General features: G+C 32.6%; 5 protein-coding genes across 5 annotated transcripts in view; 2 read left to right on the plus strand and 3 right to left on the minus strand.

The window, feature by feature from the left end:
* LOC126771097 (uncharacterized) overlaps positions 1–4,315 on the minus strand; it is a 96,940-nt gene extending 92,625 nt beyond the window's left edge. The window contains exon 1 of the mRNA XM_050490816.1: positions 4,038–4,315. Coding sequence (XP_050346773.1) covers positions 4,038–4,046 — 9 coding nt within the window. The 5' untranslated portion in view covers positions 4,047–4,315. The remainder of the gene's footprint in view (positions 1–4,037) is intronic.
* Positions 4,316–10,015: 5,700 nt separating this feature from the next.
* Positions 10,016–14,676, plus strand: LOC126771164 (palmitoyltransferase ZDHHC23-A). Its single transcript, XM_050490921.1, has 6 exons — positions 10,016–10,421; positions 10,498–10,707; positions 10,835–10,912; positions 11,044–11,220; positions 11,870–11,973; positions 13,500–14,676. Exons 1-6 carry the CDS (start codon positions 10,207–10,209, stop codon positions 13,538–13,540), a joined length of 825 nt encoding a protein of 274 aa, XP_050346878.1. The 5' UTR covers positions 10,016–10,206; the 3' UTR covers positions 13,541–14,676.
* Positions 14,677–17,355: 2,679 nt separating this feature from the next.
* On the minus strand, positions 17,356–21,910 carry LOC126771125 (coiled-coil domain-containing protein 191). Its single transcript, XM_050490867.1, has 6 exons — positions 21,120–21,910; positions 20,821–21,041; positions 20,597–20,742; positions 19,200–19,583; positions 18,956–19,110; positions 17,356–18,463 (listed from the first exon to the last, which is right to left on the minus strand). Exons 1-6 carry the CDS (start codon positions 21,521–21,523, stop codon positions 18,322–18,324), a joined length of 1,452 nt encoding a protein of 483 aa, XP_050346824.1. The 5' UTR covers positions 21,524–21,910; the 3' UTR covers positions 17,356–18,321.
* Positions 21,911–23,156: 1,246 nt separating this feature from the next.
* Positions 23,157–24,638, plus strand: LOC126771167 (post-GPI attachment to proteins factor 2-like). Its single transcript, XM_050490924.1, has 3 exons — positions 23,157–23,654; positions 24,131–24,349; positions 24,432–24,638. Exons 1-3 carry the CDS (start codon positions 23,243–23,245, stop codon positions 24,557–24,559), a joined length of 759 nt encoding a protein of 252 aa, XP_050346881.1. The 5' UTR covers positions 23,157–23,242; the 3' UTR covers positions 24,560–24,638.
* A 66-nt stretch (positions 24,639–24,704) lies between these two features.
* Positions 24,705–27,302, minus strand: LOC126771129 (L-2-hydroxyglutarate dehydrogenase, mitochondrial). The gene is made up of 4 exons (XM_050490871.1): positions 26,951–27,302; positions 26,007–26,876; positions 25,709–25,929; positions 24,705–25,556 (listed from the first exon to the last, which is right to left on the minus strand). Exons 1-4 carry the CDS (start codon positions 27,025–27,027, stop codon positions 25,396–25,398), a joined length of 1,329 nt encoding a protein of 442 aa, XP_050346828.1. The 5' UTR covers positions 27,028–27,302; the 3' UTR covers positions 24,705–25,395.
* Between the last annotated feature and the right edge of the window lie 187 nt (positions 27,303–27,489).

A 27,489-nucleotide genomic window follows, 5' to 3' on the forward strand; every position in this document is an offset into this window, starting at 1 on the left:
CCAATTGACTTCACATGACAGTCACATGTAAAATTAGGTTTTATAGAAATATATATGAACGCATAAATTCACACATAAATGAATACTCTAGTTTGCCAATTGCAGCCTCGAACATGTTCGACCTGTTTATTTCCATCCATATGTATTATGATGCACAGATAAAATCGCGAATGTAGGCTATTTTTTAAAAAAAGTTTCCTTTTAAATATTTCTATAAAAAAAGCGAAGGCTATCGTTGAGAGTCGATACATAATTATACTCAATGATCCAGTCACGATTTTTCCTGATAGTATTTTTAAGAAGATTTAATTTTTGAACTCTAATTCGAAGTAATAAGATTCACTTTGAGGACATCAAAATTAAGGTATTGTGGAAAAGTTGTCAGAAGCTGCTTCATACTTGTTTTATTATTCTCAGAATTACTTACGTATTATTTAAATATATTATAAGGCCAAAATTAACGAGTACAACATACGAACATATCGCTTTATATACACAAAATTGATTTTAATTAAATATTTAATGTTTGATAGACGTTTTTGTAAATGAAATTCCTTGGATGTGATGAGGGCAAGCTGACGAATTCGAATATTATTGCAACGTTTCCGTGAAATGATTTTGGTGCAAAACAGTTTTAACTTCTATCATGTATACTAAGTTTGCGTTTTTTTTTTCATAAGAATTATAAATCATAGGAGTTCCTATTTATCTTTGCAATTAACGAATGCTTCTGAATGTTTTAACTTTACCCACAGATTATATTTGTTTCACAATCTGATAATATACCAAACTTTAAAAATACTGACGAAAATATCTAAACAAGAATTACTTTGATATAATTTTACTCCATACAAAATAAATAACTCCATATTTTATCAGTCACTCTACTAAACTGTTACTGTACATTAATTAAAGACATATCTTGCTCCCAAACACCAAAAAAAATTATTAAGATTTTTCATTAAATTAAAAAATGTAAAAAAAATATTTTATTTGTGAGAAAATTGTTCATGAAGACGCTTGTTGACTGATCGGATGTTCACTATTATTAAGGATTGGTTTTTATATAAAAATATTCATAAATGATAGAAGGCACAGGCAGTTGCCTTGCCAGCAAAAAAAATTGGTAGCCGACAAACATGAAACTTTTAGAACATAAAAAAACTTTACACAAACGTAGTTTATAAACAAAAGAAAAAAAATATAATAACATATTAATAGGTATTTATAATATTACAATTATTTATTGAGACATATCATTTGGGATTACAACGATTGTTTGCACATTATATTATATAGAAATGTACTTAATAAGGTTCAATGATCCCAAGAAAATACGTAGTTAGTATCATGTAGGTAATAAAATATTTTCACATTGAAAAACACACATAATGTACTTGACCCTAACTCTTTAAAAATATATAAATAAATTGGGTACCTTGTGTAATTCGTGAAAATAGTATATACATGTATATTTATTATTATCATTAGAAATAACCGAGTTGTCATAAAATGTCTATTTCGTTAAATATTATCTTAAGTACGTCTTCACGCACTGAAGGACAATTCTACTGATCTATTATGATTACGATACGGTCCCGATTCAAATACAATCTAACTTTGACTATTCTATATTTATTCGAATCGGTACCGAGCCGATATGATGTTAACATATACCGTTACGTCAAAATCAAACTTAATTGTTGACTTTTATACCAATCGTCGATAATTAAATTAAATAATAGGACGAAAAGGATAAATAGCAACGATTACGCTTCGATTCGATTGCGATAAAGTGATTTATTAGTAGAATTTATCCCTGGCCTTTCTCTAGGATAGATTACGTTAAATTATTCACGTATTTTTAATAGATATCTATATTTATATATCAATATCTAGTGGTTAAATTAAAAGAAAACATTATATTTTTTTTTATTTTATAGCACCATCAAGCTTCATAATAATATGGTGATGTTATTGACCCTTACTTAGTTGGTTTTTTGCAACAAACTGTGAGATGTATTTGATATTTATAGAGTAAGCGATGAGTAACCAAAGCAAGTGAATGATCTCCATCACAAAGCGAGACTCGTCAGAGCAACTTTTTTTTTTAAATCCAATTACTGCACCTTATGTCATTTTTATTAATAACAGAAACCAAACGCTAACGCGTGAAATATGCTTTAATTAAGACTAACAATTAAAATAATTAATAAAAACTATCGCATAATGACGTAATAATTTTCTAAACACGTTTTAGTAAAACGAACTCTTTGTTTTACTAATAATCATTCAATGTTACAATTTTTTTATCGTATAGGCACTAGACACCTAAACATGTTTAAAGCCGTGACCGACTGTCAGAATAGAGATAATTTATCCGTATTAAACATGGCAACATGTTACCTTTTGGTTCAAGCTAAATAAAATCAATAATTCCATTCGAATATACCGAGTCTGTTGGCCTAAATTCATATAACTTTTAAAAAACGTCGGTCAGCAAATGACTGATAACCCTTTTCTAGCCCTCTAGTCAAGCGTAAAGTTTGTGTTAATTTTGGATACGTAAATATGGGGTCAAAATCGAACCTTCGAAGTTAAATCATTAAGTCTATGTATCTTTAAGCTATTCATTATTTGAGCCTTAAATTCATTACAAAGTATAATCCTATAATAATTATTGTCATTGTATCATTAACAAAACTCATTTCATAAAGTTTAAGTATGAATAAAAACCTCTTTTAAAAATAAAAATGATCTACGCAAGACGTATATATAATGGTCAATGCCAGATTTATATACAGTCATCTATCTCTGTATTAGTGGATATTAAATACCGTGTCTAAACGTAATCAATATTTTTTTAGAAATACGTAGAGAAATGTACAATGGCTCAATGTTTAAATAGACTAATAAATCCCCATATCTTTAAAACATTTAAGCTAAACAAACGCAGCTCCATGGAATTATCTGTTATGTGTGTTATATATATAATATTCATATATAACAAATAAAAACCAAAGAGCCTTGAACGAAACGAGTTAGGTGCCTACCATTAAAAAATAGACTAAGAAAATCGTACAATGACAAGAGTCGTACTTTTATCTTTCTTGAATCCAATTAAATGGGAAAAAACTGGCACATCAGTTTGTTTTTATTGATACTATTTATCATCTGATCCCAAGTAAGTATTGTGAATAAAAGATTCGAAGCATTTTCTATATTATATGAAATAAGAATGTATGTATGATTTCAACCCCTGGACGTAGCCCCTGCACGGTGTAATGCCATTGTACGTAGTGCGATATATTTTTTCTGATGTTGGTTCTATACTTTTTAGGTATATTTGCTTATTTTATAATCTACTATAAATTTTGTGTTAATTTAATTTAAAATCAGTTTTATTTTGTTCACGATTGATAAGAAATCTTAACTAAAAATAAAAATCTAATTACCAAATTTTTAATGATGGAATTGGCAGCAATATTAAAATATTAAAAAAATTGTTATGTCATTGTTCTAAGCGTTGCTTAAAACAAATTTTTGTATGAATATAAATTTACTGTTCGCAAATTAGTTTTAACGTGTTTTATACATTGGAAATATATAGTATATACTCCAGAAATAAGAATTTTTGATCTGCTTCAGTTAGTTAAAGAGTAGGTCGGCTGAGAGGGCTTAACTGCGGTCGTCGTCTTTTGTTTATGCGTTGTGTAATGATATCATACATGAGACGTATAATACATACATTCATTATGGCTTTTGAAACTAAAATTAATGAAGTGCAATTGTTAATTTCATCTTGTTGAAGTTAATAAATTATGTGTCTATTGTGTATATATAAGCGATTCGATTAAAAGTAAGTAAGTCATAGACTTCATTCGGTTAAATTTCAAGCAAATTAAACTCTCATCAGTAGAAATGATATATAACATGCTCGAGAAATGTCCTTGGTCATGATTTTGGAACTACCTACGTACAAGAGCAATCTTCGATTGCGGGTTATTGAAGTACACGTTATACGCAGTGACACTTACCTTCGACATATCGATAAGTTTAACGGAAACACCACAAATTAGCCATCATTTCACTTCCTTACTTGTAACATTGTTTTTAAATTATTGCGATCAGATACTTTTATGTCTAATAATGGTAGACGGCGGAAAATTCGTTTCGCATTTTCGAGACGCCGTTTCGCGGCAGAGGCGCGATCAATACTGGGTTTGTCGTTGCCGGCGAATAAGGTAAAAATTATAGCGATACGATACGCGTGCGCGCGCAAACTGTTGTTGACTGACGAGCGCATGTGTGTGTCGTTCGGATGGCACGACCGGCAACTCCGCCTGGCCGGTGCGGCGGCGGGTGTTTAGGAACCGAGCGAACCGTAGCCGCTCGAGGCCACACCGACAAAAGAACTAATTGTTAGGTAATAAAAGCACATTACATTGCAACCACTATTGCAACTGATGACATTTTATCAACAAACCGTTCCAATTGCGGAACTCATGCGGAAGCCCACTATTTAAATATATAATGCAAGGAAGAAAGATGTCACAGTTATGCCCTCATTTAAATATACGATATCACGTAGTTTTATTTTTTTAAAACAAAATAATCTGAAGTACCTAATATATCTAATTAGAAAAACATTGCTAATAAAAAAATACACCTAAGTTTTTCCATTGTTGTAGAGATCGACGTTGTTATTTTTTCAACATATGTAATATATTGTGATCTAGTCTAAAAGATCGACGTTGGTATTTTTCCAACGCTTCAAGCTACGCAACCTCTCCAGTCATGTCGCTGGACAAATAATAAATTAAATATTGCCTGATGTTTATTATTGATTAAAACGAAATGAACTGCCTAAATCTACCAAAGTGAGGTTTGAATTCTTTAGTATCTTCCTATTTTTTTAAACATAATATGATTGTTGTTGAATTTGACAGTAAATGAATGATTTTGTATAATTTATGTTCGTATTTTAGTTTCTCTTATCATCGATCATAAGTTTTTATTTTATTGCAAACGTTATATTTATACATGTTTACGTGTAAATATTAAAAGTTAAACTTTACTTATACTTACATTTTTTATTTTATTTTAAATAACATTTAACTGTAGTTACCTCCTTTCTAAAATTATGATTCGTGCTCCTAAAAAGACCACTCCAATTAGGCTAATCATTGATTATAATAATATCTACAAAATGCTCAATAATATGATAAATAATAAAAAAGTGTCAAACGAAGCTCTTAAAATTGATATTTTTAATGACAATTTGAATCAGTTTCGTAAAAAAATATCTTTTTTTTTCCTCAATAATAATGTATAAAATATTGTATAAATTTTTGTTTTTTACATCTTTTTCTTTATGTATTAATGTTTCTCTTAATTTTGTTTGCTTTTAATCAAATAATTAATATTCAAAAAATTTAAATGTTCTCCGATATTTATATTTTACTCATTTTATACCAATCAAGTGATAATTTTCAATCAATCAATCAATCAACAGCCAATCGTTGTCCACTGCTGAACATAGGCCTCTCCCAAGGTGCGCCAAAGCTCCCTGTCCTCCGCCTTCCGCATCCAGTTGGTGCCCGCCACCTTCTTAAGGTCGTCGGTCCACCTGGCTGGAGGGCGCCCTACACTGCGCTTGCCGATTCGCGGTCTCCACTCTAGGACTCGTCTGCTCCAACGGCCATCGGTCCTACGACATACGTGACCAGCCCACTGCCACTTCAGCCTGCTAATTTTGCAAGCTATGTCGGTGACTCCGGTTCTTTTCCGGATAATCTCATTTCTGATCTTATCCTTCAAAGATACTCCGAGCATAGCTCGCTCTATAGCACGCTGAGCGACTTTGAATTTGTGGACTAGTCCCGCAGTTAGTGTCCACGTTTCGGCACCGTATGTCATGGCAGGTAAGACGCATTGGTTGAAGACTTTCGTCTTCAAACATTGCGGTATAGACGACTTGAGGACTTGACGAAGGTTGCCAAATGCTGCCCATCCCAAGCGAATTCTTCGATCGGCTTCCTTCTCGAAGTTGTTCCTACCGACTTGTATTATCTGTCCTAGGTAGGTATATTCACTAACAACTTCGAGAGGTTTCCCCTCGACGTATATCGGTCCCGGCACGACATGCCTATTGAACATGACCTTGGTCTTGTCCAAGTTCATACCGAGACCGACACACCGGGAAGACTCGCCTAGGCTACGCAGCATTTCGGTGAGTTGTTCCAGCGACTCTGCTATGATGACGATATCGTCGGCAAATCGAAGGTGCGAGATGTACTCGCCGTTTACATTGACTCCATACCTAGTCCAATCCAGCGTTTTGAAAACGTCTTCCAACGCGTTGGTGAACAGTTTCGGGGATATTACATCCCCCTGTCTCACCCCTCTGCGCAGTTGGATCGCCTTCGTCTTACAGTCCTGGATGTGGACAGTCATTGTAGCGGCGTTGTACAGACATCTCAGTACCTCGATATATCTCCAATCGATATGACATCTCTGCAATGAGTCGAGCACTGCCCAGGTTTCGATGGAGTCGAAGGCTTTCTCGTAGTCCACAAATGCCATACACAGCGGCTGATTGTACTCTTCGGTCTTCTGCACAATCTGCCGAACAGTATGGATGTGGTCCACGGTGCTGTAGCCTGATCGAAAGCCGGCTTGCTCTGGGGGCTGGAACTCGTCAAGTCGTCTGGCGAGACGGTTCGTGACGACTCTTGAGAACAGCTTATACACGTGACTCAGGAGGGAGATTGGTCTGTAGTTTTTCAAGAGGGTTTTATCACCTTTCTTGAAAAACAGTACCACCTCACTCCCGCTCCACGTTTCCGGGGTATTGCCATGTTGGATGACGGAATTAAAGAGGCTTGCTAGCTCTTTCAGGACCGGGGTCCCGCCTGCCTTAAGCAACTCTGTTGTGATTCCGTCATCTCCCGGAGCTTTGTTGTTTTTAAGCTGTTCTAGAGCCGCCCTAATCTCTCCTTGGTCAACGACCGGGAGCTCCTCGGAGTAATGGCGCATAAGAGGGGCGCGCTGGTCATCAATACTGATTCCCACGGGTTTATCCGATCTTGAAGAGAACAACTGCCCATAAAACCTCTCTACTTCTCCGATAATCTCAGGCCTAGAGGTAACGACCCCACCATTTTCAGTTTTAAGTTTTGTCAGACGCGGCCTCCCAAACTTGCGAGCGAACACTTTCGATCCCCGATTTTGCTCAATCGCAGCCATGATGGCACGGGTATTGGAGCGTCGGAGATCGCGTCGCGTCAGCGTTTTTATTGTTCGGTTTAAGGCCTTATCTGACAAAAACGATGGTAGTTCTCGTCGTTTTCTCATGAGCTCGAGTGTCTCAGCAGAGAGTTTTGGTGCGTTGTCTCTTCTCTGTGGCGGAAAACACTTGCGGGATGTGTTTTGCAGTATTTTGACCAGCGTGTCGGTTCTCTCATCAATGCTGCTTATGGTTTCCAACACGGTGAATTGATTTTGAAGTTCCATTTGGAACTTTTCGGAGCCTTGAGCAGCTTGGAGCATGGTAGGTCGGAGAGTAGACCTCATCATTCTCGATCTTTCGGCTTTTAAGTTGATATTTAGAGTGCCTCGAACCAAGCGGTGATCACTTCCGGTATTAAACCTGTTGATCACTGAAACATCTCTAAATATGTGCCTTTTATTCGAAATAATAAAGTCTATCTCGTTCCTTGTCACGTTATCGGGGCTTCGCCAGGTCCACCTCCTCTGAGGCTTCTTTTGAAAGAAAGAATTCATCAAAAAAAGCCCCTGCGCTTCGAGAAAGTTTACCAGCATTTGCCCCCTGTGATTTCTGCAGCCCAAGCCGTAAGGTCCGACTTTCGATTCACCGCTATCTTGTACTCCCACTTTAGCATTAAAGTCTCCCATAACAACATTGTAGTGGGCCCTCGAGGTGTCGTTGAGGGCCTTTGCGATGTCCTCGTACATCGCTTCGACCACATCATCAGAGTATGTCGAAGTTGGCGCATATACCTGTACAACCTTCAGGGAGTACCTGTCGGAAAGTTTTAGGACAAGGTACGCTACCCGGTTCGACACACTACTGATTTCCACAATGCTGCTAATGAGATCCTTTTTGACTAGAAAACCGACACCACCCTGGGAGAGGTTATCACCTTCGCGGAAGTAGAGTAAGTTACCGGACTCTAGAGTTATCGTGTCCTCCCCCTGTCTTCGGACTTCAGATAACCCCAGTATATGCCAGTTTATATGACTTAACTCTACTTCTAATTCGGCGAGGTGATGGTCCAGCCTCATCGAGCGTCCATTATACGTTGCCATTTTCAGTCGCTTTATATGGTAGCCTGCCGTGAACCGGTGATTCTTAGCACCCCCTGCCCTGCCGATACCGCGACCGCTACCTTGGTCGGGCCTAGCGGGCTTGCCGGTAACTGGGGGCCTTTTTTTGGGCGCATCTGCCATTTAGGGAAGGGTTTGCCCATACTCGCCGCGCTGGGCAGGCGTGTTGGCGAGCGCAGTAGGGGGTAAGATGTTTATGGGAGGGGGGACGCTGCTGCCCATCCCCCCTTTTCCCCGTCCCTCAGTCGCCTCTTACGACACCCACGGGATGAGATTGGGGGAGTACTATTCTAAGCCGGTACTCCACGGCTTTAATTGTTAATGTGTTTTCTATTTGTTATAAATATTTTGATTTTTAAAATTATTATTTTTTGTTAACTCGATATGTTGAAATATTTTGCAACACCTATAATTTAGGAGAGAGGACTTGATTTGTATAACGTCATGTTTAAAGACTCAATTGTATTTATTAGTGTATTTCTTGTTGGTGTTGATATAATAGATAAATAAATAACATTAAAAAATTGCAAAAAAATCCTCATGTCATACTCAGGTCAAGGGCGCTAAATAAACTGCGCCATCTCAACCCATTGCTTAGTAACAAACAGGTAACTATTACCTTCTCAATCCTACTTGTTTACTTTCTCTTAAGACACGACTATAATATTGGTATTCAATGAAGATTCGCCTTGTCGTGACATGTCGTGGCTAAGTACGATTTGTACGTAAGGAGAGCAAGTCGCGGGGCGTGGGCCCTTGCCGAGGGTTTATCCGCCTTCTGTCACTATACGAGATGCAGTGTATGCCTATAGTATTGAGGCCGAGTCCGTGTTGATTGTAGTTGTCCTGAAAGAGGCCCAGCAAGACCGACCAGCGGCGTGGCGCTTAAAAGTGCTTTTAGAATGTTGGTTAAGATGTTATTAAAAGTTGTAGGTATATTGTAACTGTGTTTTTTGTTATAAATAAATAATAAATATTAATCAAGAACTGTTTAAGTACAGTGTAATATAAGATTACTTATCTTTATTTCTTGTGAGTTGTGCCATTGGAATGTATATAGTATAGTTGAAATTTAAAAAGCTAGTTTAAGAGAAAAACGCAAAAAAATGCGCCTATTCTTTAAAATTTTCTCCATTATGATAGCTATTGAAAGTAAAATTATAGGAATCTAACACAATATTTTAACTGAAAAAGACTATAGAAAAAATTTATTTCGATAATTAAATAATTAGAAAACACTGCATGTTTGCACAATTTATAATAGTTAGTTTACTGGTGGTAGGGCTTTGTGCAAGCTCGTCTGGGTAGGTACCACCCACTCATCAGATATTTTACCGCAAAACAGCAGTACTTGGTATTGTTGTGTTCCGGTTCGAAAGGTGAGCCAATGTAATTCTCACTTTCTTCAACAATAATAATACCCAATGAGTCACCCTCACATTACATGTGCGACTGCACGAACCGCGAATCTCTCGAACCTCGAAGAAATAATTTTAGTCCGACCATCTTAGTTTGCTCTTAATTATTAATATACCCTATGGTCTTAACTGTTTCACTGTGGCAACTCAATGGAAATGTCAAGGCTGTATGGTGTAACATGTTTGTCTTTACCAAGAGGAAGGATCTAAAAAATGTTAGAAATGTTAAATGTCACAATGACAAACAAAGATAGAAACAGTAAATTATTAACATAACTGATAACTTGTTAAAGTTAAACAAAGCAAGTTTAATATCTAATCATGTGTCCTAATTAATCAGTTATCGTAACTTGTAATTATGGAAAACTAAAAAAGTGTATTGTTATAAAAAAAGGTAGGAGAAATTTCGAGAAAACAGTATAACAACAATACCACTGAAATGGTCACCACAACTTTGACTATTCAGGACATTCTGCCATATGGTTCGACCAAATCGAACCATAAAAAAGTGGACTTGGACGCAATTTTACCCTTTATTATCTTACCACTTCTGTTGATATTATCAACTACATCCAAAATCGTAACCATTATAGTTATGATTTTTATAGGAATGGGCGCGCTGTACGTCCAATCTCGACCGCGGCAAAAAAATAGGTATTAACAAAAGTTTTTTAACAATCCTGTGTATAATAAGTATAGAGTATTACTTTATTACTTTAAACCTTTTAAGGTCTCCATTCTTCTTCTCTTGGACATTGTCATCGGGAATTTATATGTTTCTAATTTTCGAACTTGGAATACTAAGATTACTTGAAATCACCCAACTAGAAAATTTTGTATTCTTACTGCTTTTAGCAAGTACATGTTACTTTTTTTACAAGATGAAAGCCATAGCTGACTTTGAACTTGCTACTGGAACTTCGAAGGGAAAAGAATACAGGTAACTATAGTTTACCTTAGGTAAAATCTATGTTAGAGAATGCTTAGTATTCAATGTAATGTGGAATGTGAAATTTACAAGAAAAAGTATGTTATTAAAATTTTGTTTTATTACTTTATATTTCCAGCCCAGTATTGACAGCAGACTCATACTATTGCCAAATATGTCAAATAGAAGTTAACGAAAGGTTTTTCCATTCAATATGGTAATTATTATGAATATTAAAAAGTCTAATTATACAATATTTTAAGCCTCAATTGAATTAAATTGTTGTATACTTCAAGAATTTTTTAATATATATTTTAAAGTGAAATAATTATAAACTTTTTTTTTCAGGTGGGACTGTTGTGTTCTTAGGCCAAATTATTTTTACTTTTTAGCAGGTCAAGTGTTTGCATTTGCGACTCTCTTATATGGAACTAATCTGGGACTTACAACTGTGTGTCAACCATTTATACTTTACGGTTCAATACTAATGCCAGAAGATTGTAACGATGTATATTATGAATTTGAGTGAGTACTTCTATTTAAACTTTGATGTAAATGTTCAATTGTTTCTGATAAGCATTATTCTGTAGAAGTCTATATAAATTGAAAAAGTGCTTAGGATAACTTGCCATACCACCAATTATAACGGCAGTATTGGTGGTATGGCAAGTTATTAAAAGTATGCAAGCCCATCTGGATAGGTACCAACCACACATCATATATTCTACTGCTAAAAGGCAATACTTAGAATTGTTGTTTTCCAGTTTGAAAGGTGAGTCAGCCATTGTAACTACAGGCTCAAGGGACATAACATCATAGTTCAAAAGGTTGGTGCCGCATTGATAATGTAAGGGCTGGTTAATAGAATGTCAAAGTCTATGGATTTTAATGTCTACTTAACATTAGGTGGCCGATTTGCCTGCCTTCCTACCTATATTTTGAATAAAACAAAATAAAAAATCAATAGTATTTGTTGATTTTCGTTCAGGATGCATAAATTTAACTAATTGGCTCTTCTCAGTAGGATCAATATTCCGAACTGGTTCGGTTATAGTTTAACATTAAATTTAATCTTATTAAATCACGATTCATAAGCGACAGTGAGATCAGAACCTACTTGAATTGAGTATGTATTTGTTTGTTGTATCTGAAACTTTTTTTATATGTTTTTCAGCCTCGCATTGTGTTTTGTGTCGTGCATCTATGGATTGGGCTATCTTTTAATTACTGCTCTAGTATTAATAAGACAACTATTAATTTACATTCCAAAATATAGTGGTAAGTATATAAAATAGAGAATCATATACTAGTAATATTATTGAAGGCTTTTTAACAAATGGGCATATATGCAAATGTTCCATTTTTATTTGCTGTAGTAGGTAGCAAAAAAAAAATACTTAAAATTTGTTAAATCATATTTTTTTGTTTTTGGTTTATACAGATTTTTATGATATATTTAAACTAGCTCAACGACTATGTCTTTATTGTTAACATGTTTTCATATTAGCTTGACAGTACTGTAGTGAAAATATTACCTAATGCTTAGATTTATATCTTCTATTTTAAAGTGTAGTAAACAAATGTACACATATTTAATCAATTCAAATAACATAAACATGAATTTGTTATAGTTTGAAATAGATTGTGACATTTAGTTATAACTAAAGGCCATATGCAATTAATTTATTTTTTTATTTAAATTATTAAAAGTTCCTTTATAAGTGTTTTGAGATTTGTTATAAGATTAAGTACATAAATTATAAAGTTATATAAGTAATTAACTGTCATTCAAAATAAATAAAGATTATAATGTAATATGATGTGTTTTTATATGGCCCAATGTTTTTTTTTATTTTAATTATTGTTCATAACAGATGTATGCCTATTATGTTACCATATTTAAAAAGCAATTTTTGTAATAAGTAAAAAATCCTACCAGCAGTATTAAAAAAAAACTGTAAAATTGCTCTTTTGTCTATACACCCATGTGTTATGAAGCCCTCGATATATATTCATCATTTGCTTTAACATACCCCATTTATCTTCATACCCACAGTCCTTGGGAATGCTTTTGCTGGTTTATTGTCTGCTGCCTAAGGGTTGTTGTTGTTTATTCCTAACACGAATAAATCTTAAGCCAGCGCATGATACTACACCCATGGATTTTGGTAGTCAAGCTATTCTACTCTTCCAGATACAGCATTGAACTAATAAATTTCTTTGCTCATCAATTAATGAATAACCTATAATTTTCTTTAATTAATAATAAGCATTATTAACAAATCCACAAAATCAAATGAAAATGAATTTTTTGTTAACACTTCTTGTTGTCACACGTCTTCTGTGTTATAGAACTGCATCAATGAGAAAATCATCATAGGTTAAAATTCACGTGGTAAGAACGCGTGAATATTAACCGATGATCGTGGTTTCAAATCCGGGCAAGCACCACTGAATTTTCATGTGCTTAATTTGTGATTATAATTCATCTCGTTCTTGACGGTGAAGGAAAACATCGTGAGGAAACCTGCATGTGTCTAATCTCACTGAAATTCTGCCACATGTGTATTCCACCAACCCGCATTGGAGCAGCGTAGTGAAATATGTTCCAAACCTTCTCCTCAAAAAGGGAGAGGAGGCCTTAGCCCGGCAGTGGGACATTCACATGCTGTTACTGTTACTGTATCAATGAGAAAATTAACATACTAACTCAAAAATCTTGTCTGCTAATATTTTACATAAAATATTTTTGTTATTTAGGTAAATAATGTTTACTTCACATTGAAGAAGTCATTTGTTTTCAGAACCACAGTGGAGGAAAATTATAAATGTGCTAACGGTGTAATTGGATAATCCAAGAGACTGCATATCTAGCACATTAATATTATCATTACATAGTTAATATATATCGTAATATTTATTCTTAGTTGAGTTATATATATGACATATCAAAATATTTCTATTACCAAGAGATCCTACTCTAAATATTTTAGAATTCAGTGCAAATACATCTAAAGCGCTATTAGTATGAAATTGACGCAATCTTTTTAAGGGGTCAATGTAATGTATGATCTCAAAAATATGATTAATATTAATTGTGTGTCTAAATCCTACAACAGGTATTGAGATTAGACGTTTCGAAAGATATTTTTTAACCTTCAAGAAGTTTAAACTTTTGTCATAAAGCTATAAAAAAAACGTTAATATATTATTTAATCTATTACAAATTAGAATAGCGGTACTCAACTTGCGACCTGCCGGGCTTTTGTGGTTGGCCCGCCTGGTATTACTTTATTTTCAACTATTTTAAATGTCAAAGGTTTTTTTAGGTACCCGTGGCCACGGACACTGCAGTGTTCGTAACGTCATGAAATGATAAAAAAAATGTTAAAATGTTCGCGACAAATCCGTCCATAGTTGTTTAATTCAAATAATTACTTAATTATTTTATTGTTTGCGGCCCGCGACACCATGACTTACACGTGTTTGCGGCCCCTATAAAGTAAATATTGAGTATCGCTGAATTAGAATCTCTAAGTGATAAGCAATCATGATGAAGTAAGTAATAGTTAAGTACTTTTCCGATGCAGGATATAAAAAAAAAATAACTTATATGTATAAAGTATTTTATAATTTAATAATTTGTTACAAGTTTTTAATAAAACGTTACTAAAATTGTACAAAAGTATTTTAATCACTAGCTACCCTTACGACATCAAAAGAATAAAATTAAGTTAAGGTTATCTATATGAGTACAGGCAGTCCTCGATTTATGTCGTTTCAAGTTACGTCGAACAATGTTTTGACACTATTCCTCAAGCATACGTCATTTGTTTCGATTTCCGGCATAGGAGAAGTTTTAAAGTTAATAACAAAATTTGTGCAGCCTATCAGTGTTACCAAGATCTGTATGATAGCAAGAAGAAAGAAAATCTAGAATAGATAGTTTCTTTAAGCCTAAAGTTTAATTTATTCTTTCTCATTACATACATATTTTGATTTAGTGTTGTAAATACGCTCGAGTCAACGCTCGAGCAGTTTAAAAGTGCTCGAGTCGACAATCGAGCAGCTTCGTAAGCCTCGTGCCGTTTCCACAACGCTCGAGCGCTGACTTGAGCGATTAGATAAAAAAGCTCAATTTTAGCGCGGAACTCAACGCTCGACTCGCGCTCGAGCGCCAGAATTTACAAAGTATACGAAGAACAAATTAGTTTATTTGTAACTACTTCTTAATACTTCTGGGGTTGTCTTTATGTATATATTTATAATATTTATAACAGACACATATAGCATTATTTGTGAAAAACCTTATTTATTGATCAAAATGAAAAAAAAATAACCATTAATTTAACAAATTTTACGTAATTATTAAACAAAACAAAAAATGTGATATTCTTTACATTTAGATATTTCTGATTTTTATTATCAACTCAATCAGCCGCCGTCCAGCCCGTTTAGTATAAACTTAGAAAATCTTAAATACTCTTTTTTTAACCATGAGGAAAGACACATACAGGCTTGAATATTTTTATTGCTCAATCTGTTTCTTTTTTTAGATATGATGAAGCTTGCTTTTGAAAATGCTACCTCACTTGGCACACTTGTACTTGGAACAGACAAAATTTCATATGCCATTTTAGTTAAGTTAGGCAATACAGATTCTTTATTTTCCCACCACATCATAACATTTGTGCTTTCAGGTTCAATTGACGAGTTTAAATAAATTTCAATCTCATCTCTATATCTCCTATCAGATTTTTGTTTATATATTGAAGAAAAAAAAGATTTCTTGATCTGAACATCTGAAGAAATTTTCTCGTCTAACATATCGTCTTGAGATAATGGTGATATGTAATATTTATCGAGATAAAGTTGCTTTAGTTTTTTTAAAGGTTCTGGATTACCTTTATTCATAAAGAAATTATTATTTAAACGGGGATCTAAGATTAAGGAATTTGAATTTTTGAAGAGTATTCATTTAACTTGTTTATCATTGCTTTAGCACAATCTTTTAATATATCAACATCTCGAAAATTATTTATATGACTCCGTAGAGAATCTACAATTGGGAAAACATAATATATACTCGGATATTCATGTATAGATAACATTACTGTGGCTTCATAGAAAGGCTGTAAAAAATCGAGAATGGCTTTTATGTCATCCCAATTCTGAATGAAATTTGCATTGAAATCTGTTTTTTCTGAACACATATAATCTAATACCGTTTTCATCGAATAAGCTCTTTCCAACATTAAAAATGTGGAGTTCCATCGCGTGGGACAATCTTTTATAAGATCTAATTTTTTTACGTTCAGCAAAATGCAGCATTCTTCGTAAACTTGCTTTCTTTTAGGTGAAAGGGTTATATATTTCACTAGATTTGAGACCGCAGATATAATTGATTCAACTTCATTAACGCCTTTTTTAACCACTAAATTGAGCACATGAGCCAGGCATCTTACATGGACCACATCTTTATATTCTTCGTGAAAGAGTTTTAAGAGGTTAATACATTTTACGTTTGTTGCATCATTATCTGTTGTTATGCACATTATTTTGTCTTTTAAAGAATAATCGGAAAATATTTGAATAATCTTTTGCAAGACTTGTTCACTTTTATGAGGGTATGGTATTATATCAAATTCAATTATCATAGAAATCAGTTGGCTCTCATTAGTTATAAAATGTGCAGTAACTACTATGTAAGGTTTATTCGTAACTGATGTCCAAAAATCAAAAGTGAGTGACAGTTTATGCTTAGATGACTTGATGAAATTAATTACATCAATTTTCTTCTCTTTAAATAAATTTTGAATACTTTTAGTCAATTTGTAACGAGATGGTAGGGTATAATTTCCATTTAATGTAGATATCAATTTCTGAAAGTGTTCTTCTTCAACTATGTGTAATGAATGGTTTCCGTGTATTACAAAATTTTTCAAAAGCATATCGTAGTCTGAATGTTTCGTACCAAATTTTCGTTTTCCTAACAAGGAGTTACTTGGCTGACGTGGAGAACAAAGAGATGTGCTTGCAATGCTTGCATCTGGATCTGAAGAATTGGTAGTCGTATGCTGCGACGTATGTCTTTTAAGTATGGAAGTGGAGGTCTTCAGTGAAAAACTTCTGTTACATATTTTACATGAAACACGACCCACGTTTTAAAGTTAACCCATTTCCAACTGTTCATACTTTTTTCGCACTTAGATAAATCTCTCAGTTCATCACTAACTTCCATGTCGTCTCGTCCATTCTCACTATCACTAATGAAATCGCTATCATGTTCCATTTCATGGGCAACACTCGACATTATGAACGATTTTAAAAACAAAATAATGATAAATTATAGCAAAAACGATTATATGTCGATGAAAATGAATTTTGTTACGTGTCGTGTCGTCATTTAAAGTACATAGGCATCTACACGTCACAATAACTAAATAATGCCCTTTCGTAAAATAATTTTGATTTTACCCTCCCTATAAATAAAAACGCTTCGACGCTCAAGCGCGCAACTCGAGCGCGAGGCTCCGAGTCATCAACGCTCACGAGTCTTAAACGCTCGAGCGTTGAAAGCTCAACAGCGTCGACTAAGCGCTCGACGCTCGACGCTCAGCGCTAATTTTTACAACACTATTTTGATTACATATTAAAGTTTTATAATTATTATTAAAATTAATAACACACAAATACCTATCTATATATCTATATATATATCCTAACCCTTGAGTTTTACATGTAAACATATGAGGAAATATGTCTCGACTTACGTCGTTTCGATTTACGTCGCGTATTTCGAAAACCTAACATGCCGTAAGTACGAGGACTGCCTGTATATGGTACTAGTTTCCGCCCGTGGCTTCGCCCGCAGTGAGAGAGATCAAGATATTAGACAGCCTATGTCCTTTTCTATTCTTTGTGTATGGAAAAATTTAGTGACGATCGGTTTAGAAGTTAAGATGTGAGAGCGAAAAGGACAAACTAGTACTTTTAAATAAACTTAAATAATTTAAAATATTTCTATGTTCCACATTCTTCATTAGGAGCTGTATAAGGTGAAAATGATAATAGTACGACCATCAGTCGAAGTCGCGTAAGGTGATCAGTTATTGCTAGAAAAATTAAGGTGTGCAGTGATTACGTTAGACATAAAATGTTATTTGTTTATGGTCTATTATTATGTTACATGCAAATAAATAATTAATAATAATTTTAATATACAGAAAGCCATTTCACGTCACATATTAATTTTAAAAAAAACAAGGCAAATTATTTTAAAAAATCGTTGTCATGACAAATTATTAAAAAAAAAACTTTAAAATAATTTGTTCAGTGGATACATATGTATTTTTTTATAGTATAGGAAGGCGGACGAGCATATGGGTAATGGTGGTAAGCGGTCACCAACGTCATATACATTGGCATTGTAAGAAATGTTAACCATCGCTTACATCGCCAATGCGCCACCAACCTTGTGAACTAAGATGTTATGTCCCTTGTGCCTGTAATTACACAGTACTGCTGTTTTGCAGTAGAATATCTGATGAGTGGGGGGTACCTACCCAGACGAGCTTGCACAAAGCTCTACCACCAGTAATGTAACTAATATAATGATAATTTTTATCAATCTTCCGGTGGATTATAATCCGGAACGACTAACAACACTTTCTCTCTCCATCTCGATTTTCTTGCATCCTGTTCTCTCTTCAAGGCGTTCAGCGCCGGTAAGGTTCGCCAACAAGTAAACGTTTTGAATAAAATATTGCTGAAATAAAACGATTAACTTAAATTTAGATTTTCAATTTGTTAAAACACAACCATAATTGATCTTAAAGCTTTTGATATTCACAGTTACTTTTCTGCAGTCAATTTTGATTCATACTTGACAAAAGTTGCAAGTTGAAAAAAAATACATATTTATCCCATACATATGGGATATATATCTCTCACAGAGTCAACGTCTATGGGCAATGGTGATCATTTACCATCAAGTGACTCAGCACGCAACCATGGAATGTGTCACTAACCTTGGATACTAAGATAATATGTGCCTGTAGTTACATTGACTCACTGACCCTTCCAACTGGAACATAACAATACTAAGTACTGTTGTTTGGCGGTAGAACATGTGATGAGTGAGTGGTACCCACCCAGGGTTTGCACAACATCTTACCACCAAGGGAAATTAACTAAGTTACCTATACTCCTGAAAGAAATACTACAAAACAAAATATAAATATACAGCTCTCATTTGTACCTGTTATAGTACGTTTCAGCCTTTTTCCATTCAAGTTCAAATTCTTTCTTCACTATTTCAATGCTCTGAACGAATTTTCCGAATACTATTTGCGTCACATACAAATCATAATAATCTTCAGCGACTTGTTTTTTTAATATATATTCATGGTGGTTCTGTAACAAAAAAAATGGCATTAGGGTTGATATTTGTATAGAAAAGCTTTGATACCACAATTGGGATATATTATGAAACAGAAAATCACCTTTTTAAAACCACTAAAAGCTTTTTCCAATATTTTTTTCCTATGGAAATCATCGGCTTTATAATTTCTATCGAACCACGTATCTTCCGTATACCACATCCAGTTTAGGAAAACATTCTTCAGCAACTGAAATCTGTAATGAGCCCTCGCTTTTTCTATGTTTTCGTGTTTAATATCGATTAATCGACGTAATGGTCTTATTCCGTATTTCATCATCAAATATTTTTCATAGTGTAAATCTGCCATTACTATTAACGCCCTCAACCTTTCGGCGTGCTGTTTTTTTCTTATGTTTTCAATTTTTTCTTTCTTTCTTCTTTCTCTAAGTTCTTTAATCCTCTTCATCTTCTCTTCTTTATCAATCTCTAATTTCGCAAGTTCTGCCTAAAAAAAATGTTTTATATTAAACTTGCTCCGTATAAAACAGACGAAAATTCTTATAACATTTGTCACATTTAAAGCGGTTACTTCTATTATTAACGGTCTTATGTATGTGATATATGATGGATGGATCATCATCACAAACCGAAACTGCGGAAATCGGGTATGAAATTAAAAGAGAAGGTCTATATTATAACACATGCACTTGCTGAAAAGATATTCGGCAATTCTACTATATATTAAGTTATTGTAAAGGAAATAGTAGTTTATTAATGTAATAAATAATAAAAAAAAATACTGTATTAGATATTTTAAGAAATGATCGCTGTTAAACTTCTTGTTAAAACAAACTGTTATCAACTGGCACGAGCACTTTGTCGCGCCCCCCCCCATCCCTTTGACACTGATGTAAAACCTTGTCACCATCGCTTGTCGGAGCTTATATAAAAAGAACCTTGATGATTGACAAATTTTCAATGGAATTCAATTGAATCTTATAAAATCTTGAGGAAACCTGTTTGTGTTGAATGATAATAATCTGTCACATGTGTATCCACCAATCCGCATTGGAGCGTGGTGGAATAAGATCCTAACATGTTCAACTGGATAATAGGCCTTAGCTCAACAGTGGGATATTTACAGGCTGTTACTTAACTATTTTATAATTTCATATACAGTTACAGCCTGCCCACCCTTTTGAGGAGAAGGTTTGGAGTTTATTCCACCACGCTGCTCCAATGCGGGTTGGTAGAATATATTTGTGAGAGAATTTCAATCAAATTAGACACATGCAGGTTACCTCAAGATGTTTTTCTTCACCGTCAAGCACGAGATGAATTATAAACTCAAATTAAGCACATGAAAATTCGGTGGTGCTTGCCCGGATTTGAACCCACGATCATCAGTTAAGATTCACGCGTTCTTACCAATAGGCCATCTCGGCTCTCAATTACTAATACGAAATAAAATTTCTATACATAATGAAAAACTGTAAATTCTATCTAATTTATTTTTACCTGTTGCTTTTGTTTAATACGCTCCTCTTCTATTTGTTTTCTCCGCTCACGTATCATTGCGTGTTTCTCTTCTCTTTCTCGCGCTCTTCTTTCCATTCTTTGTAGAAATTGTGGCACCTTTAAACAGTGTAGTACTAATGAGGGTTCTGTAATAAATAAAAATTATAAACTCCATAAATTAAAAAAATGAATATAGTATTTTATATTTTTGTTTTTGTGCAAACCTTCAAATTCTTTTATTTTGAGTTCATTCGTCAAACATTTAATTTTTGGTTTCAAGTGTTTGTCAATATCGTAGTACGTTTTTTGAATGTCCTCCCTCATTGTATCGACAGAATTACGTGAAGTTTCTACGATTTTGTTATATTTAAGTCGTTCTATAATCTTATTTTGCTCTTCTAGTTTATTTTTTTGCAACGCAATTATGTGTTTTTGAACCTTGTACCTGTTAAATGTATATAAAAATATTATTTTATAAAAAATATGACGAAATTACATTTATATATCGTATATTTTTTTATACCTGTGCTGATAAGTGTCATAGTCTCGAAGGTAAAACTTCGATTTCGGAGCACATTCTACATTAGTTGCCTTATTTTTCTTCCTTGAAAGCTTATCGAAAAATTTATTGAGCGTCTCCTGTCTCTGTTTTAGAGCGAAGTTTTCTTTCCTATTTGAAACATATAATTTCCATTTTCGTATATATTTTTTTGAAATATATTGTTCATGATAATTAAATTCTTTTCCCACAGAAGATACACGTAAAATTTTTACCAAATCTTCTGATTGAAAATTGTATTTTGACTCAAACTCCTTGGAAGTTCTATCCTGAGTGACATTTTTACTTGAATTTTCTTCAGAGATATATTTTTGTCCTCGAAAATCATCGGATTCATTATCATCTATGTTTGAATTGATGGCCATCATTATCAACAAAGACTGTAAATCATGTTTAACATCGTTCAATGGGGGCTCTGAATTATTATTACATATTACATTTTTCTCTTTGATATTTTTCACAATTCCCTCGTTTGTCGAATTATTTAAAAAACCTTTTGCTTTGCGCGGCTTATCGTTACAAAATGTTTTATCTTGTGAAATTGTATTTTTCTTTAAATCGAAGGCATTTGAGTTAATACTTTTGATGTTACGAGTATAAATTGTATTTTCTTGTAATTTAGGTTTATCTTTAACCACTAAATTAAAATTGGTATTGTTTTCTATCGCTAAATTTACGTCAATATCCGAAGACTCTTTTAAATATAATGCTATTTCATTTTCTATCAATTCGTTTTTGTCGCTAGTGCGTGTGAAATTATGTAGTTTCTTTTTTGATAGAGATTGTACTTTACTAATCTTTTCAACATTTTTTATCATGGATTCATTTTGTACATTCATATTCTCAAAATAAGCACGTAGATTAACGATTTCCTTTTTTATCTTATGGCAGCCTTTAGTATTTTTAATACTCTTCCTTGAAACAGAAACAATAGTTTTAACGAACCATTGCGCATAAACACAATATTCAATTAAATAAATAATATAAAATCTGTGGCTTCAGACATAACCTGACGCGAAACAAAATTTATAGACGAACATAAACAACATTTTTTTTTTATTTTTTTAAATACAGAATTATTTTTATATATGACATAACAAAGTAGTTATTAAAATTACGCACATTGATCTATATCTTACAACGCCATAATTATGGGTATCCCGCGCCTGGCAACAAAACAAAATATATGTAAAGATATTACGTTATTGATAATTGATTACTAATAAAAGATTTTCTTGTAATATAAAATGGCATACCATGGCTCTCCTTAACTGCATGCGTAACAATATATCTGGTGGATTAAAATCAGGAGAATGTTTTAATAAATCTTTTTCTACGAAAATATTTTTTCTCAAAATGTCTTCCATTATGTATAATAGTTTTGATATTTTTTTAATTCATTGTACTGAGTAACAAACGTTATTATCAATAGCTTAAACGGTATCTATGTTATTTCTCTAACAATTTAACAACGTAGCATAGAAACAGTTAAATCGATAAAAGTATGTTGAGCTTTTTCGTTTTATTTTCACCATATAAAAATGATTTTTTGTAAAGATAATCAATTAATAGAAATTGAATCTTTATAAACTGTATAATATTTTATTTCTTAGTCGACATCTACCTTAATACCTTTTTACTAACGATTATATAAAGATTCAGTTGCATATTATACTGTAATAAAAGAACTGAAATATTTTTAATAATTTATCATTTAATGAAGTTGTGTTATAATTATTATTAATAATATTATTTTTTATATTTTTACTAATATTTTTTTAGTCATTTTCTTTAATAGCATTCCATGTATTCCTAATTACTAATAAATAAATAGCTTATAAATTTAAGCTGAGTTATCACTAGTAGTTAACGAGATATTTCAGGATATTCATTTGTTTATCAAAAATATACATTTTCTAATAATATAATACTAATTTCTAAACTTTAAATAGGTACCTAATAAAAATACGACATTGACACTGACAGCTGTATATTTATGACAAAATACAAATGAAATCAATTTGAAACAAATTTACCTAACTTGTTAAGTTATGAGAATCTAAGTTATAGAATATAGAGATAAGTAAATGTATCTACCTCTGCATAATGAGTCCAACAGAAAATATATCATCAAAATTCCCATTAAAAAATTGGGTTTATTTACGGTTTCGCTGCCACTATTTGCATTCATAACTTGTGTTTTTGTAACATTGTTTAAAGATTTTGATATAGCAAATAATACGCATTGTAATGTGCCAAATGTCTTCCCATCAATATCAGCATCTATAGGAAGTTATGAACCACAACGCACAATTTGGAGAATCGCTATATACGGTCATGCACCACTAAGGTTTTTCATAATTTATTTAAGATGGGATTATTATAGAAAAATTATTAGCCAAAATTGTATATTTGTAGTAAAATTAGCAGTATTTTTAAACATTATTGAAAATATGTCATTAATAGGCTTGACTCATTGGACTTCTTCTGAATATTACCGTAAGTCTACTATACTTTTATGTTATAATATGGTGTCTCATGTAGATTTCAAACGAAATATTTTGATATTATATGCTTAACATTATTTATATAAATGTTTGTATAAATAGACTGCTTGCTACTTAATTGTTCATTTACTTTAAGTTTTTTAATATTTCTGTTTTATTTCCAAAGGTATGGAAGTTCCAAACATGTTTGTCATTATTAGATGTTTTTATCATAAGTATTCTAAATATTAATACACCTTGCTTATCATTATTTTTTATATATGCAATATAGATTAGGGTTTTTATCAGGGCCTGTCAAAGCATGAAGCACCTTTAAAAAACCTTTCATAATAATAATTTTAAATTCTTTTGTTAGGACTTTTCAAATAACTAGGTAGATTTGGATAGAAAAAAATTATATCTTATGACCTTTACAATCTTTGTACCAGACCAATGACAGAAAAAATTTTAACTACTATTTTTTTCCAGCATTTCATGAAGCATGTTTTAAGACTTTTATTGGTACTTCAATATTTTACATGTTATTTACATGCATGATGTTAACAAAGTATAGGCGGCGGGCAACACAGACAGAACTAGAAATATATTCAATGAAATTAAAATGGAGAGCTTTTTTTGTAAATGTCGCTTCATTTGCATTTGCAGCTTATTTTTTCTTAAGACACAATCGACTTTGTGAACCCTATGGTGAGTTTGTATTATGATAAAAACTCAAATATTATAAGATTATTTAAATTTATAAATTTTGAATATTATTTTTTTTTTGCAGTTTATTCAATGTTTGGATTTTCTGAGTACATTGTTGTAATAAGCAACATTATGTTCCACATGACAACAGTATATGATCTCCGATCCCAGTACATTTATTTTACTAGAAAAGGCTTTGTAATAGACTGACTTAGGATTGTAAATAACATTTTTTTAATACAAGAAGAGCTAATTGAAAATGACATAAATCAAAGACTACCAAGTATAACATGACATTTTTATTTATATAGTGCTTGATGCTTTAAGCTAATATATTTATATATGTATATATATAAAGCAAAACCTTTATAAAACTTCCGCTATAGTATTATTGTATGGATGAAGCATACACATATATATGTATGATATAACTTTTATTATATATATTATTAAAATAGAACCCCTTCATGATGATAATAAATCTCAACTGATAAAAGGAACTATATAGTCAATAAATTATTATTAGCATTTCAATTAAAAATGTACTTATTAATTCCTATTCCTACAATGTATTTGTACTTAGTTTTTTTATCATCATCTTTTAATAGTAAAATGAAATTCTACCCAACATATAAAAGAAATCTCAGTAAAAATATTTATTATCCCGCCAGTCCAGTTAAGTTTTATGTTATGTATATTTTGCCATTTAACACAAATCATACCACATTTTAAAACAACATGATATAAAATTGTTTAAAAAAACAATTATTTATCACAGTATAAAAAGCATAATTAAATAATAAAATTATATAAAATAAAAAAAAAATCTAACATATAATATAATTTTATAGAAACTGACATTGATTTTGTTTAATGGAAATTTTATCATTAAGTCATCATAGTCTAATTTATTGAAGTTGTTAAAATCACTTAAATAACAGTGAAATTCTATATTACAGGCAGCCAGTCTGACAAATTTTAACATTTGTTTAACATAACAGTAATTTGTTTGTGGTAAAACATTAACAAACCACATTAAAAACTAATTATAGTTTGAATTCATCTTTAATCTTATCAGCTATCATTTTAGCAATGGCCAAGGATGATGTTGCACCAGGAGATGGAGCATTTCTACAGTGTAAAACTCTGCTGCCTATAGCACCAGATCCTGGCTTGGAGTCAAATACAAAATCCTCGATTAGAGTACCTATAAAAATATAAATACCTATAAGACACAAATTCCTCTCGGGGAAAACAGAAGTTTGTCATAAAAAACCATTTGCAATTCTAGAATTTATCCTTATTGAATAATTACTTTCATACTGTTGTTGTAGAAAAAGATGTATTGTTGTGACTCACCATCTTTACCCATAGCTTGAGCTCTTACTCCAGCAGGTCCTCGCTCTACATCACTTGTTGTTATATTTTGAATATATTTTTGGATTTGCATTACTTGTAATGGCATCAAAACTGATCTAGTCATCTCTTTTAGTCCAAAACCAGCATATTTAAAGGCCATTTTGCGGAAACCAGAAAATGTTAGTATTTCTTTTAGTTCTTTAAAGTTCACATCACTCCATCTACGAAATAAATATATAAAATATTTAAGTAAGTACAATGTAAAAAATATAATATTAATTTATTTGATTTCACTTACTTATAACCTTCTTTGCAAAATGCTAATATTGCATTAGGACCAACAATAACACGTCCGTCAATTCTTGGTGTTACATGAACACCCAAAAATGGAAATCTGGAGTCCGGAACAGGATATATATTTGCTTTGGTAAGGTGACTTTTCTGTGGAACTAAATATAAATATTCACCTCTAAAGGGTATAATTTTTGGTTCTTCAGGGCAACCAGTTAACACTGCCACAGTATCAGATTGTAAGCCACAGCATGTAAGTACATACTTAGCTTGTATGGTATTTTCTTTGGAATCAGTTATTGTTACAGGATAATCAGGATTTTCAGATTCTATAAACTTTTTAACTTCAAAATTCAAGTATGTAGTACCACCGGAGTGAGCAAAATCACGAACATAAGAGTTTGTTACTTCTCCCCAATCAACAATACCAGTATGAGGTGACCATAATGCTTGAATACCACTACAATGTGGTTCTAATTCCTTGATTTCTTTTGAATCTAATAATCTGATATCTTTCACTCCATTTCTAAGTCCACGTTCATATAAATCTAAAAGTCGGGAAACTTCAGACCTTTCCGTAGCAACGATTAGTTTACCACATTTAGAGTACTTAATGTCCTTTTCATCTAAATATTTATATGACAGATTAAGACCTTCAACACATAACTTTGCTTTCAAAGAACCGGGTTTATAATAGATTCCAGCATGTATTACTCCACTGTTATTACCACTTTGATGAAATGCGAATCGTTTTTCTTTTTCGATAAGAGCAATGTTCAATGTTGGGTGCCTAATTACTAGTTCCCTTGCAGATGCAGAGCCCACTATACCTCCTCCAATAACAGCAATGTCAAAATTTTGTTTATTTTGACAGTAACTGAAAAATACAAAGGACCTTGATATGTATAAAATATTCAAGTGCAAGGAATGAGATAAACATATAACACTTACCTTCGGTAGTTATTTTTTGCAGGTGCTAGTCGGTATCGCTTGCTAAGTGCCGAGTATAATTTACTTACGATCGACATTATTTTCGTTATAGTAGTATGTACTTATTATTATTTAATTAATTATTTAACTATTGGTGTACTTGAGGTGTACTAAATTGATTTACGTCTATTACCACAATCTATTTTATAACTCGTTCATATATAATTTCTAAATAGATTTATCTAAGTCACTTTAGTGAATCAATGAAAGTTTCCAACTCGCTTAGAGGATAAACTGTATTCGGTAGCGGTAATTATACAATATACCTACTTAAATATATAAAACCCAACATAATATTAATATTACAAAACGTCATTGTAACGAATGACTTTTGTTTGTTTTTGTATTGTTTATCTGTCGTTGTTTACATGACTGACAGATAAAGAAACGCTCGACCATGATGCGATCGTCATCGGGCGCTCAGCAAAAATTTTATAGTTAAAGAATACTAATAAATAAGCAGTAAAATAAATAAAACAGAATTTAATTTATAAAAGTTC

The sequence above is a fragment of the Nymphalis io genome, chromosome 10 (genome assembly GCF_905147045.1).
Source record: "Nymphalis io chromosome 10, ilAglIoxx1.1, whole genome shotgun sequence".
Classification (NCBI taxonomy): Eukaryota; Metazoa; Arthropoda; class Insecta; order Lepidoptera; family Nymphalidae; genus Nymphalis; species Nymphalis io.